This window comes from Trachymyrmex septentrionalis, unplaced genomic scaffold (assembly GCF_001594115.1).
Source record: "Trachymyrmex septentrionalis isolate Tsep2-gDNA-1 unplaced genomic scaffold, Tsep1.0 scaffold6, whole genome shotgun sequence".
Taxonomy (NCBI): domain Eukaryota; kingdom Metazoa; phylum Arthropoda; class Insecta; order Hymenoptera; family Formicidae; genus Trachymyrmex; species Trachymyrmex septentrionalis.
Window position 1 is genome coordinate 3530965 of NW_017305778.1, and position 13857 is coordinate 3544821.

At 32.7% G+C, this 13857-nt stretch overlaps 2 protein-coding genes across 3 annotated transcripts in view; one reads left to right on the forward strand and one right to left on the reverse strand.

Annotated features, from left to right (window-relative positions):
- The window catches only part of LOC108752339 (semaphorin-5B), a 109716-nt gene extending 106143 nt beyond the window's left edge, over positions 1 to 3573 (forward strand). For both annotated transcript variants that reach the window (XM_018493123.1, XM_018493124.1), the window contains exons 11-15: positions 158 to 237; positions 347 to 670; positions 974 to 1370; positions 1494 to 1699; positions 1772 to 3573. In XM_018493123.1, coding sequence (XP_018348625.1) covers positions 158 to 237; positions 347 to 670; positions 974 to 1370; positions 1494 to 1699; positions 1772 to 1975 — 1211 coding nt within the window. In that variant the 3' untranslated portion in view covers positions 1976 to 3573. The remainder of the gene's footprint in view (positions 1 to 157; positions 238 to 346; positions 671 to 973; positions 1371 to 1493; positions 1700 to 1771) is intronic.
- A 119-nt stretch (positions 3574 to 3692) lies between these two features.
- LOC108752241 (cysteine sulfinic acid decarboxylase-like) lies at positions 3693 to 10528 on the reverse strand. Its single transcript, XM_018492939.1, has 8 exons — positions 10383 to 10528; positions 6795 to 6979; positions 6084 to 6381; positions 5290 to 5478; positions 5156 to 5220; positions 4666 to 4855; positions 4317 to 4486; positions 3693 to 4240 (listed from the first exon to the last, which is right to left on the reverse strand). The coding sequence occupies exons 1-8, from the start codon at positions 10512 to 10514 to the stop codon at positions 3994 to 3996; spliced, it is 1476 nt and encodes a 491-aa protein (XP_018348441.1). The 5' UTR covers positions 10515 to 10528; the 3' UTR covers positions 3693 to 3993.
- Positions 10529 to 13857: the final 3329 nt, after the last annotated feature.

Here is a 13857-nt window from a genome sequence, read left to right on the forward strand (position 1 = left end):
CTCGTTATGGTAATAATTCTGACCAATCCAAAGCTTAAAAAACATTTGTAAAATACTTCCAAAAATTTACAGTTGTACATGCTTGTACTGTCTGAGATAACATACAAATAGTATTCCATACTTTTTTGGTATAAAATTGGCGATTCTCATTTTATAGGAATACGTTTGAGAAAGAGAACTTGTGACAGTCCTTCGCCAAAGAAGGGTAGTGTTGAATGTCCAGGATGCGATTTTCAGGTAAGTTTCAAATATCTCGCGAAAAGAAATATTTCTTCTTTTTTATAGCCTTTCTTGATAGCCGAATAGAAATTGCAGGAATTGATTGATGAGACCGAATGTATTTTAGATTGAAGAATGTAACAATCACAAATGCGCAGAGACGAAAAGATATTCCGGATGGACTCCTTGGTTGACCGTAAACTCTAGTTTACAAAGCGACAGCACAGTTTATTTAGAAAAGCGCTTCCGATTTAGTTGCCGCGCGCAGACGGACGATCCGTCAAGTGTACGAGTGCAGCTCGCTAAAGAAGAGGAACGTTCCTGCAGGAACGATGGGTCTTGTCTCAGAGGAAAAGATACCTATGCGGAGCCCATCAACGAGAATGGCTGGGGGGAATGGTCCCCTTGGGGCTCGTGCGATCGTCCTTGTGGAAAGGGTACCCAGCATAGGGTAAGTATTTCTCGTAGTTTTATCTCGATACTGGCCAAAATAAAATCATATCATTTTATTATAAGCATTTCAACCAAACATTTTCGCTGTTTGATTAAATTATTTATTTAAAGATAAAATAAAATAAAATAAAAATTTATTTAAAACTATAAAATAAAGTTCATTTTATATTATAAAGTATTATGACTGCAAAAGAGTTTTTTTAGTTCTGTGAAATGGAGAACGAATAATTTACCTTAAAGTGATCAAAATATTTTAGTTTTTTAATATATAATACAAAAATATGATTATATATTTTTACAGGTTAGACTATGCGAATCGCCACCTTGCGAAAATGGTCTCGCCACGCAGAGCAGAATTTGTAATTCACACTTATGTCACGGCAATACGGCGGAAGGTCAATGGTCGTGCTGGACGGAGTGGTCCGAATGTTCAACGACTTGCGGCGTCGGAGTGCGTACGAGGACGAGAGAATGTCTCGGTCCAGAGAGTTGCAACGGTCCAAGATTGGACAAGGAGATCTGCGAGATGCCCAGTTGCGAATCATTAGCTGGTTGGGACACGTGGTCGTATTGGACTCCCTGCGACGGCGATCATCAACAGCACAGAAAGCGAACATGTCTTCAGCATGGACCCAGCATGTGTCAAGGACTAACTCGCGAGACACGCGACTGCCTTCCTGCAGACTGTATGGATAGTGGTGAGATTTTGGAACAATTTTACGGCGTCTATAGGATGATATATCTATAAATACGATATTTGTGCTTTTAAACAACAATTTAATTGATTAAAGATTGCTAATCACTGCCTATATTTTTTTTAGACGTAAACGCCTTGCCTTCGAGTGTAGAGAGTTCGGGCGTCACAGTGGGCGCGGCGGTGGGCGGCTGCGTAATCAGTTTCACTATTGGCCTGGCCTTAACCGCGGTGTTATGCTTTTGCTACTTGAAGCGACGCAAGCCGAGCATTCCAGGGAGTCCGCATTATATCAGTAAACAGAATTCTTATGTCATCGTGCCACTGAAGGAAGTAAGGCTCAGAAAAATATATTCAATTGCTAGTTGCACTTGGCAGATACTTCAAAGAAGCTAATTTTTACAGGTGAACGCGAAACGACAACCCAGTTTTTCAGGTAGCACTAATGGAAACGGTACTCTACGTAGCAAAAACAATCCCAATGTCAACGGCCTCGGCAGTCCCAAGTTATATCCAAAGAGTCTCGATTATGAATCCGCCACTCTGAAGCGTAACAGTCATGGCCAGCAACACATCCGTGCCGATCTCGATCAGGACAAATACTACTGAACGAATTACCTGAGCAAAGTTGCGTATCAGCGTCGTTTGGATGGTGATTTGTATTCTGGTCTTTTCAAGCACATGATTTCTCGTGTGATTTATTTGTGCGGTGAGTCGCAGGTACCGACAACAAACGCGAACTCATTCCACGCATTTGGCAGCTGCAAACTTTGTTGATCGATTAGCGTTTGTTCAACGTTAAAGTAACAAATGTGAAGGCAGACTTCCTGTTACAAGAAGAATGTATTTACTTAATTGAGCTAAGGCGACATCTTCGACGTAAAAATGACATACGATCGATTGAACAAACGCCTGTCTACAAGACTATATGTTTTTAGTATTAAGTAAACGCGCGATGTATGCATTTTCCGCGTTCGAGAGTTAACGACGCTGCGATTAACGACGCAAATTAGTTCACGAAATTGTTTAATATCGATTGATGAAAATTGATGTATGAAAGAGACATGACGACATTTTTTTTTATAAATCTTTATATTTTAAGATATGTATTTTGTAAGCTTTTTGTGATGCGTCGTGCAATGTGATAACTCAGCGGACTCCGAAGAGAAAACCGTTGTTTTGAGAAAGGTTATAAAAGTTTATTTTTGTTTCTATGTACATATCCGTGAAAAGAGAGAAAGAGAGAGAGAGAGAAAGAGAGAGAGAAAATGGGAATGGACGAAATCGAGAATCAATCCCGCTCACGCTTGGGCATTCGACTTTGACTCATCTGTATAAAGTTTCATAATTTTTCATAGCAATGAATTTTCATATATTTTGCGTATCATAATATTTGTAAGATTGTACTCATGCAAGGTAACAAGAGAGAAAAGAAAATATCTGTTAACACTCGATCTACCAAGGATTGATGGATTGATTTAGATTTAGATATGCAGTTGTACAAATATAAAATGTATTATGTAGGTTTGCTTGAAGATATATTAGGAAGAGAATTCGTCTCTTTTGTTTTTATTCAAGAGAAATATCGAAGTTTATATCGAATAATGTAGTGCCATGATACGGAGTTGTACATAAAAATGCATCTTCTTAAACATAGTGTTAGGAATGAAGCAAATGCGTATATTGTGTAAGAGATGAACACACGTCGCGCGACGATTGCATTTATATTGGCTCACATTGAGTCGCGCCCGCGAATTATGTTTATGCATGCGACTGTAAAAATAATACATTTTTTCCTTGCCGGATCCAAGGAGAGAATCAAATTGGATTGAAACTCTTGAATCGCTGATGTCCTCCAGGGGTTCGATTCTCTAATCACTTGTAAGAAAAACGTATGCATAAAAGTTACGAACGTTTGGAAACCTTTGTTATTTTATATAATATATACACATATATAGATACCTATATCTATACCTATACAGATATCTACGTTATGTATATGTATAGTTATGAGTAAGTTAGAGAATCGAGCCTTAGAACTTAAGAATTGAATTATGTTAATTGCCTCCTACGCGAGTTTATACAATCCATCATGAGAAGAATGCGAGATAATGATACTGAGTAGTATTACCGTATCTGAATCACAAGAAAAGAGTACATATTATGTACACTTTTTTTAAAAAAAAAAGATGATCCAAAAGGAGAAGGTACAATTTTTTATGCATTAAATGTAGATATTTAAGAAAATAAAATTCCTAAAACATTTTTATTGATTTTTATTAATATAATTTTATAAATATAAAATTTTAATAAATGATCAGAAATTTCACTTAAAAGAGTACATAAATATATGTACTCTCAAAAATAGTAACCCTATATGTGAGCTAACGACATAACAACGAATAATTTGATGTTGCCGAGCGTCAAGTAAATTATGATTATCAAAGTTACATTTACGCGTTACATAATAACTACTGTATCCGCTGCATTTATTTCGCGCATTTGTAATAACGACAAGATTCTTTTTTTACAACTCCGTATAAGTACTTAAAATACTAATTTCTCCATATAAGATAACAACAAATATTTTTAATATTATAAAAGAACTTGGACAGAGAGGCATTTTCCTACAAATTAATCGCAGCTTTTTGTATCTCATTAATAACATAATCCATGGACGATTTTGTGGGTGGTGGTTGACAGCTTACGACCATGCGAAAAAAATTGCCAATCTCCTTGTGTGGTAATGGCATATAACTTATCATAAGAGATCCCTCCAGAATCAAATTTTTCTTTATTTCGCTTGTGATAAAGTACAGTTTTTCCCACCAATGTGAAGTTTCATTCTCATCGCGCATTGTTGGTGGTATATACCTGAAAAGAATTTGCCTTATAACTGCGTATTTCTCGCTATCTTTTGATAATCTCTTATCAAAGCGGAATCTCTTACCAAAAACAAATGTTGCAACACTGATAATGAGATTGCACCAGTCGGAAACCGGCAGTTTCCTTAATTCGCTGCAGAAAATATTCCGCACAGGACATCGCTTGTTCCACCGATTGCGTAAGACCAATCTTACCGTGAGCTTTCCACATTAACCAAAATTTCATTGCGTCAACCTTAAAAAGTATTATCAAACAAATTAAAACGAATAGTTAATGACATAAAAATTATGTTCTATTTTTACGTGTCTTTCCTACAGATTTTTTAAACAAAAATCTTGGATTTTTCTATAATTCACGAATTATTGTGAATAAATTCCGACGTGATATCTTATAAAAATTAAATAATGGATTACCTTCCTGCCGCATTGCACGCTTTTGTCGCCTGTGTCCCAACTAACGTCGTAAAATTTATCCTGCTGGAAAAGATACTTGGCTTGGGCACAATTTGCCTCATATAGCGTATTTTTACCTTTGACCAGGAATAAAGAACACTGCAACGGCGCTCCGAGCATCTTGTGCAGATTCCAGGATACCGAATCCGATCTGAGCCAGTCATAAAACAGAGAGAATTGATTAGAAAAACTGTTTGTGTCAGGAAATCATTTTTGGTCTTTAACGTTGCAGAAAGGAAAGTATTTATCTTATCTCATTCTTCCAGATTCTACACAGAAATTTAACGTTTTGCCTGAACATCCTAACACGAATCGATCGTTTGAAAATAAATCACGCAGACAATAATTATATACTCAAGACTGGTACGCGAACCAATGATGGACTTTCAATTTTAGAAAGGTCGCCACTTTCCTTCCGCAGCGACATTATAATAAATAATTATATACGAACAGTTCGATGCCCCGTAATCTGTATCGATATTTCTCTGAGAACAGTAGGGTTCCACCGAGACATGCCTGTAACGAATCTCTGTTTAAATTACGATTCTCCGAGCTCTAATCGGCTTTCATTATACTTGTACTGACGTCTACGTGCAGCCAGAGTGACTCGCTCCGGCATACTGCGGCGATTTCCGGTAATGGATCGATGGCACCGAGCACAGTGGTTCCGGCAGTGGCATTTACAAAGAACGGTTGTTTTCCATCGTTTCTCGCCTTTATTAGAAGTCTCTTTAGGTCAGCCACTTTCATACGACCAAACTCGTCCGTTTTCACCTATAACGGAAGAACGTTCTCTCGTATAATTAATTATTATGATTATTATCTTAAAAATCCGGTTAGAATTCAGTTGTTTTCAAAGATTAAAGAATCTTTTTTAGTATTTGCTAAACATAATCTAAAACTTAAAAAGGTATAAAAAGGACTAAGAGCCAAAGCTAGTTGTCAATTGCTACAGTTTAATAATTCTTATACATTGAAACTTATACATTCAAGCAGACGTAATTTATAAATATAAACAATATTTCATAAATATAATAAATATTGTAGAAGACAAAGTTTTATAAATATACGAAATATTTTATACTGCAACTACAAAAATAGTGTATACTACAACTGAACGCAAGATGAAATTCTTAATTTTTTGAAGTCTACCTTAAGTGTGTTTAACTTAACATTGTTATTGATTTAATCAATAACATATAATTGCATAATGGCATGAAATCTGATTCATATAAAATATATAAAATTCAACAACTAATTATCAATTAAAATAAGAATTAATTATTATTTCTTCAAATTTCGGTTTTTTTACCTTGAAAGAAAATTAAAATATAGCGAAAATTTCTTTAAATAAATAGCCATTTTTCACGTTGTCATACCTTATAAACCTGGTCGATACCAAGACCCAACCAATTAGCACCTTTCAGAATTGAATAATGACTGTCTTCGCTAGTGAAACACGCTAGAGGTAATTCCAACGAAAAGAGCCCCGAATTTTTGGCACTCGGTAATATCTTGTGCCTGGCCAATAACATTCCATACATATTCGATATGCTACCACCTGGACACATTATACCATCGGCTTCTGGCATCAACGGATAGCCAACCAATTCCAGTGATTTCTGTATCACTTCTCGTTCCATGAGAGTAAATATGGGCGCGACTTCGTAGGTATACCTAACAAAAACGTCCACAATCAATTAACAGTTACTCGTATTTCACTTCATTTAGATGCGCACAGCATCATTTACAACATAAAGGACATTCTCCTGAAGATAATTTATCGAAGAGAAGTTAACTTTCATTTTTTTAACAAAACTAAAACTTCCTCGACGATGATAAGAACTCCAAAACATCATTAATTGGAAATATCGTAGGTCGTGCATCGTCTGAAACGCAAATTAGATTAGCAATATCTGACGCTCACGAGACGATAACAAAATAGCTTTGATTACTCATTGCGTTTTATCGAGAAAGATGAATAGAATTACATCCAACGAGCATGGAGAATACATTGTTTATTATTTTAAAAATTGTCTCTCTATTTGTGTCTCAATATTTATCTCTTAAAATTTGGGAATTATTCTTACTGGCTGGTGTTCAACACGTCCGTTAACCAGGAACCAATTAATCCATATTCGTCAATTCCAGCGTAGAGTTGATTATGAAAATGCGGATTAGACGTTTTCGCGGAGAACTGTATAGTCTGTCGTATCACTGTTTCTAATTCGGAGTTACTCGCTGGCTCGTCGTCCAAAGATATTGACATGATTTTCTATAAATAAAAAATAATTTTTCCTCATAAAATTAACACTGCTAAGCTTTAAACAAATTGTAGTTTACGTCATAAAATATAATTGCTAATGATAATACAAGTTATTCATTCACATTTGTTCACACTTGCTCGCTTGATTTGGGTCAAATTTATAATTAATACAAAAAACATAAAAAATCATAATACACACACACACACATACACACACACATTTTTACGATATCATAATGGCTGCGTTTTGTTACTCATTGTAAGTACTGAATTATATAATTATAGTTATATAATTCAGTACTCACAATAATATAGTTATATAATACAGTATTCACAATAATTATAATTGTATAATTATGTAATTATAGTATACATAATTCACATATTTTCAGTGTTTACAGTGAATAAGGAAACGTGGCCATAAATACGAAGCGAGCAACACTACTAGAGTTCTTTCACAATGCACGTGTTGAATCGATTTAAAATTTTTGAAAAACAGCATTGGATATAGATAGATATATGTTTGTTGATTAATTTAATTCCTGCTGCTCGATATTAGAAGGTGTCGGATTCAACGCTAGCGAGTTTTGACGGTGAAATTGCATGTCTTTTATACTTCAGACATTGCCGAAAGTGATTCAATTCTCAAGTAGATTAGATTTTTCGACACCAAAGAGATTTTCCAATTGATTGAAAATAAACCGCGATGGACTGTTTTTTCGACATGTGCTTGTTCACTACTTCGATCTCAAGAAAATTGCAGTTAAAACGCAATATTTATTATCTGAAGTATAGTGATAAAATTCTATCGAAAAGAATATATAGAGTTTGGTTTAAACGTTTTCGAAATGATGATTTTGACAAAGAACGTCCCTTGCTCTGCATTTGATGATACCAGGAGAGTGTGCTGTATTACGAGCACTTGCATCCAGATGAAACCGATCAGCTGATCGCTGCCAACAATAATTGTGCCAATTGAGTGACAAGTTGATGAAAAGAAGATCATCCGCAGCCAACAATCGATGCAAAGTCATTTTTTTGCACGATAACACTCGATCGCATGTTGCGGAAAGCGTGAAGCAGCACTTCTAGAGCTTGAATGGGAAGTCCTTCCGCATCCAGCGTACTCTCCAAACTTGGCACGTCGGATTACCATCTTTTCCGATGCAACACGCCCTTTACCGACATACACTTCTCCGTTAGAAGTCTAAAAATGGATGAATGGATTGCCTCGAAAAATATCATATGTCGTGGGATTGCCCTGTTGCCAGAGAGGTAGGAAGTAATAGAAAATAGAGGAAATTACTTTGGTTAAGATATTCATTCATCTTCCCTTCGAAACAAATCAATTTTCGAGACGAAAAAATGGCAGAAATTAAATTAACCATCTAATACATCTGACATTACTCCAAGCATCTTGTAACCTTGCACGCGTATTTTGTTTCTTTAAAAACTGCAGTTTTCAAGAAATTTTATATTAAATAATGTTTAAATACGATACATGCAAGTGTTTATATACTAAAAGTGTTTATAACAGCAGGTAAATTCATTTCTGTGTCAATATGTATCACGTTTATCCTTTACAGAGAAATCAAAGTAATCAAAGAAATCAGTATCGTTATTTCTTGTTATTTTGACGTCAAAAGGATATTAAAGATGTCACCTTGATGTTAAACTGATGACAAATAATGACAGCCTGCTATCTAAGAATTTTGGAGAGTATTAAAATTGTAATGAGTGGTATGTGTGTGTATCAAAATATATAAATAAATCAAAAGATGAAAAATACGAATTTATAAACTCGTTAATTTGTATTTTAAAATGTTTCTTATTTTATACTATCCCTATTTACAAGGAAATTTCCTGAAAGAATATATTATCATAGTATGTCAAAGTTTCTTGAAAAAAAAAGTGATAATTTGTCTGGTGAAGATTCCAATTACACGATTAGAGCTGCAAACATTGACCCCATACTTATATCACAAACTTCTGCGTATTGTATTAATATTCCATGAGGAGGTATTTCTTTGTGTACCATGGAATATCTTCTCTTGCCAGAATCCTATTACTGTGTACGTGCGCTACATCAGAAATCATTGAAGCATTTAAGTTAGATGTACGATAAAAATGAAGCAAATATTTATTATAATATTTTATGATATAATTGCACTTATGGCATTATTATTTTTTAATGAATTTTAATGTTATACTGACGGTTTTTATTACGCACTTGATTATATTAATCTTGCTGAAGTGATTAAGAACAATCTTCAAACAAGATAACACTTCGTTCAAGAGCGAAAGGAGAGAGAAATGTAAGAAAAGAATGTTTAAAAACAAACAGAGAAGTATTTCTAAAGCAATTAAGCAATTAAATTTAGCAATTAAGAAATACGATAAAGCGGACAATCTTTTTATAATTGATGTGCGAATTGCGATGTTATTCCTAGAGGAACAAAAATATTATCGATCTTGTTATAGCTGGCATAATAAAACTTTGTTTAATTAGTTTATTGAGAAAAGAAGAAGTTCAAGTTAAATCTAAATATTGATATTTATATGTATAATTATTAACTTTATACATTGTTTAATATTAGTTTTAATAATTTATTAGTAAATTATAAGAGTTTTGCTTATATGAATTAAAAATTGTAAAATTCACATCAAAATATTATTAGATACCAAAACTTTTTTCAGTCCAAGATTGGGAAATGTTATTTTCTGTTACTTTATTATTACCTTTAATAATAAACAATTTGATAATGACGTTGCAATTTTTTATGATGGTAACACTAACTAAACGCTAAGGTTGTGCTAAGATTAAAAAAGTCACTTCAAAAAGTAACTTGTCACAAGTAATAAATAACAATTATGCGTTATTTAGTGAAAAAAAAAACAAGTAATAAGTAACAAGTAACGCGTAATGTTACTGGTTATTCAAATAATTTTTTCCAAATGATTTTTTTCAACCCGTTAAAAATGACTTTTCCAATTCTGGTGTTACCATTATCATCATAAAAAATTCGCAATGTGTCATTACCAAATCATTATTATGACAAGATATCGATCGACAAAGTAACAAGGTTACAAGAAATGCGTTACTTCTCTCTTCACTTATTAATGTTTAACATTTTTCAGTCGATTTTCTTAATAAACTATATAAACAATCTCTTTGAGATAAACGATATTGTTAATCCCTATTTATTAATTGAAAGAGAAAAATAATAGAAATATATTATGTGATATAAAATTATAATTTAGCATAAAATATGGAAAATGTAGTATTACGATCGAAGTAAATTGAAGACGTAAAATAGTTTAAAAAAAAATATTTGTAAAAATCATAATAACAGGCTAATATATTCGAGATTTTTACACGACAGCTAGTCCAGAAAATTGAACTGTTATTTACCTGTAAATATTGAGGATGACGGAATTGTATCACAGGTTGATTTCCAAATTGATTGAACGCATTCTCCTCTTTAAGGATCTTCAAGAATTTCTCTAATAGATCGATGAAGTTGTTGGTACTTGATGCAGCCATCGCGAATAGTATACTGACCGACCAACCGACAAATCTATCGGCACGCTTGTTTGGCCCCTTCCATTTCAACTACCACCAGTGAATCGCTCTTTGTCGTTGAAAACACGTTGTACATACGTGAACGTACGTGAACCTTGACGATTCCATCATGTTGCTACAGAATTCGCGTGCCAATTACGCATAAAGTTCATCTCTCCGTTACGCTCGAGTTGGTTCTTGAACTTTGCCTTTTCGCAAATCATAAAAAAATACAACATTATTGATGTAGATATTTCGAATAATTTAAGCGCAATTAGAACATCTTGTATATTCGGACTATATATTGATTTGAATATCGATATTGAATAATATTATTATTATTATATTCGCAGCTTCTAATTGAAATTTTATTCAATTAAACCTCATTTTATACACTTTAAAAAATATCGGTGTGGATTTAACTCTGATGAGGATTTAATACCCAAGAGATGTCTATATAATTCTCACTGATGTTAATACTAATAACAATATAATATGGATTTAAACCTATAATGTTAAATCCATATTAGATTTGTGATAATATTAATGCCGACTATATACAGTGAGAATTATACAGGCACCGCTATTATTTAGAATGTACTATAACCATAGATAATTGTAACACAAAAATTTGTTTTTATCTTAGAAAAAAAGTATGCAATTAATATATTATTTTTTTTATTTTGCCGTGTAATACTAAATTCCATCTATGTATAGCATTAAATACTTTACAATTCTATGTAGTTTAAAAATATAGGAAATTAATCTCTTGGGAAACAATAGAAAAAAAAACACATTCTTCGAATTAAGTTGTTACAATTAAATGTTTTCAGAATTGTGGCTTTATGGAATATTTCTCTCTCTTCTTTATGTCCCATTTTATGTTATGATATTATAAGCATTGCAAGTTATATTATCACACACAATGCGCAATTGTAAAGAAATATTGACACATATCTTTTTCCTGATAACGGAAAGAAAACGAAGCATAATCAAGTGTAAAGAGACATTTTATGACGCGTCCTATTATTCTTAACAAAAAAAATATTCGTATCTAATATTTTATGGACGTTATGTAATATTCATCTTCTAAGAGAAATTAGAGCAAGCTGTAATTTAACTCGGGAAAAACTTTTGTTTTTAACAAAATAGAATATATAAAAATTTGTTTCTGTTTGTCTATATATAAAACTAAGAACTTCTAGGGCAAACACTAAAAAAAATGTTCTACTAATAATATTTAAACCGAAGTAATGTACATCATTACAAAACAGATACTTCTAACCAGAAGAATCTTCTAAAAATTAGGAGAATTGCATTATTAAATCCAGCTTCTTATCCAGCATCTTACAAGTACAATAGTTACACGATATTGTTTTGTCTTTTAGAGTTTCTTTTTAAGACTATATCAGTGGAAAATTCTCTAAAGTATTTCGAATTTAATAAGAAATATTAAATAATAATCACTACGCGGATATATTGTCTGTATAGATATAATCCCGGTCACAATCAGAAAGATAAGATTAAAGAATAAAAGATAAGATAAGATTAAAGATAAGATTAAATTAAAGATAAGATAAGAAAGATAAGATTAAAGATATAATCCGGGTCACAAATGGAGGGATCGTGCTCAGGGACGGGAACACTGGCGGGATTTGGTATTTGCGGCAATGAGCTTTCGAGTTCCTAACGCCTAATAATAATAATAATAATAATAGATATAATCCCGACAAACATGTGCTGTAGCTGGAGATAAAACAAATCTTTTACACTCTCCTTTGAAAAGTTAACTTTACATTATTTAATACATAGTCCACAAATTCAATAATTAATAAACTTTTAGTAAAAAAATCCAAAAACTGTGATTAGTATAACAAATATTATATAATCAGATGCAATTTCTATTTTGATTTTATCCTGACAAAAATATAACACGTATTTTAAAATCAATATTTATTACTACTTTTCTCGAAAATATTGTTAGTAAGATTGATTCATATATTGTTTGCACGTTAAATTATCCATATAATATTCAAAAACTAAAGGATCAATAAACAAAATAGTAATGCCGTGTAAACGTTCTCAGTGTTGATACCCAACCAATGAGCAGCTGTCCTAATGAAATAATCACCACACTCACTAGTAAGACACACTAAAGGTACATTTCCATATAATCCCTTTGTCTTGACTTGATCTAGGACTTTTTTCCTAGCAAGCATCATTGTATTATTACATAATCAATATGTTGCCGCCCAGCGTCAATATACCTTCACCACGAATTGGATGGCTCATCAGCTTCAATGACGCCTGTATCACCTACTTTTTCATTAACGTAAATACGGGAGCATTTTCATAAATATCTCTAACAATAAGAAAAATGATTAGGGACCGTTACTTAATCTGTAACTTACTTAAATATTCAAACAGAACAAAAATGTAACATTAAAATGGCATCAAAATTACTCTAAAATAATTATATTATAAAAAGTCATTTTTTGAACAGTCACAATTCATTTTAATGTTTGATATTATGATCTATTACTTTGTCTGAAATAATTTTAAAAAGACAAATTCTTCAAGTTACTCCTGAAATCATTTTTAAAAAATGTTTTTTGATAAAACCAAAAACTTTTCCATTTTTAAATCTTTAATACGCATTAATTGAAACTGTAAGGTCATCTTCTTGGTTACAAATTGTTAGCGGTATTATCTGTAGCTTGCGAAATGATAACAAAACTTTGATTAATAATCACATATTTCTTCGAAAAAAAAAAGAAGATACAAAGCATTACGTTTCTCGATCAGAATAGATCTAATATCGATATTTTTTTCTTTTTGAAAGCCTTATTCATTTACAAATTATTCATTTATAAATTTATGATTAACTTCACAAAACCATTTCCAAAAATGTAGAAAATTGGACAACTTCCATATCACGTTGGAACTACCAGTTCTCGTCTGATCACTGAAGTCAAGCAACGTTGAGCACGGTTAGTACTTGGATGGGTGACCGCTTGGGAACACCGTGTGATGTTGTCCCTCTCTTTTTTTTTATTTTTTTGCTCTATATTAAAAGTAAATTTGTAAAGAAAACCAACGAGATACTATTAAGGATTGAATTTTTTTTTCAATCCTTAATAGTATCTCGTTGGTTTTCTTTATAAATTTACTTTTAATATAGAGCAAAAAAATAAAAAAAAAGAGAGGGACAACATCACACGGTGTTCCCAAGCGGTCACCCATCCAAGTACTAACCGTGCTCAACGTTGCTTGACTTCAGTGATCAGACGAGAACTGGTAGTTCCAACGTGATATGGAAGTTGTC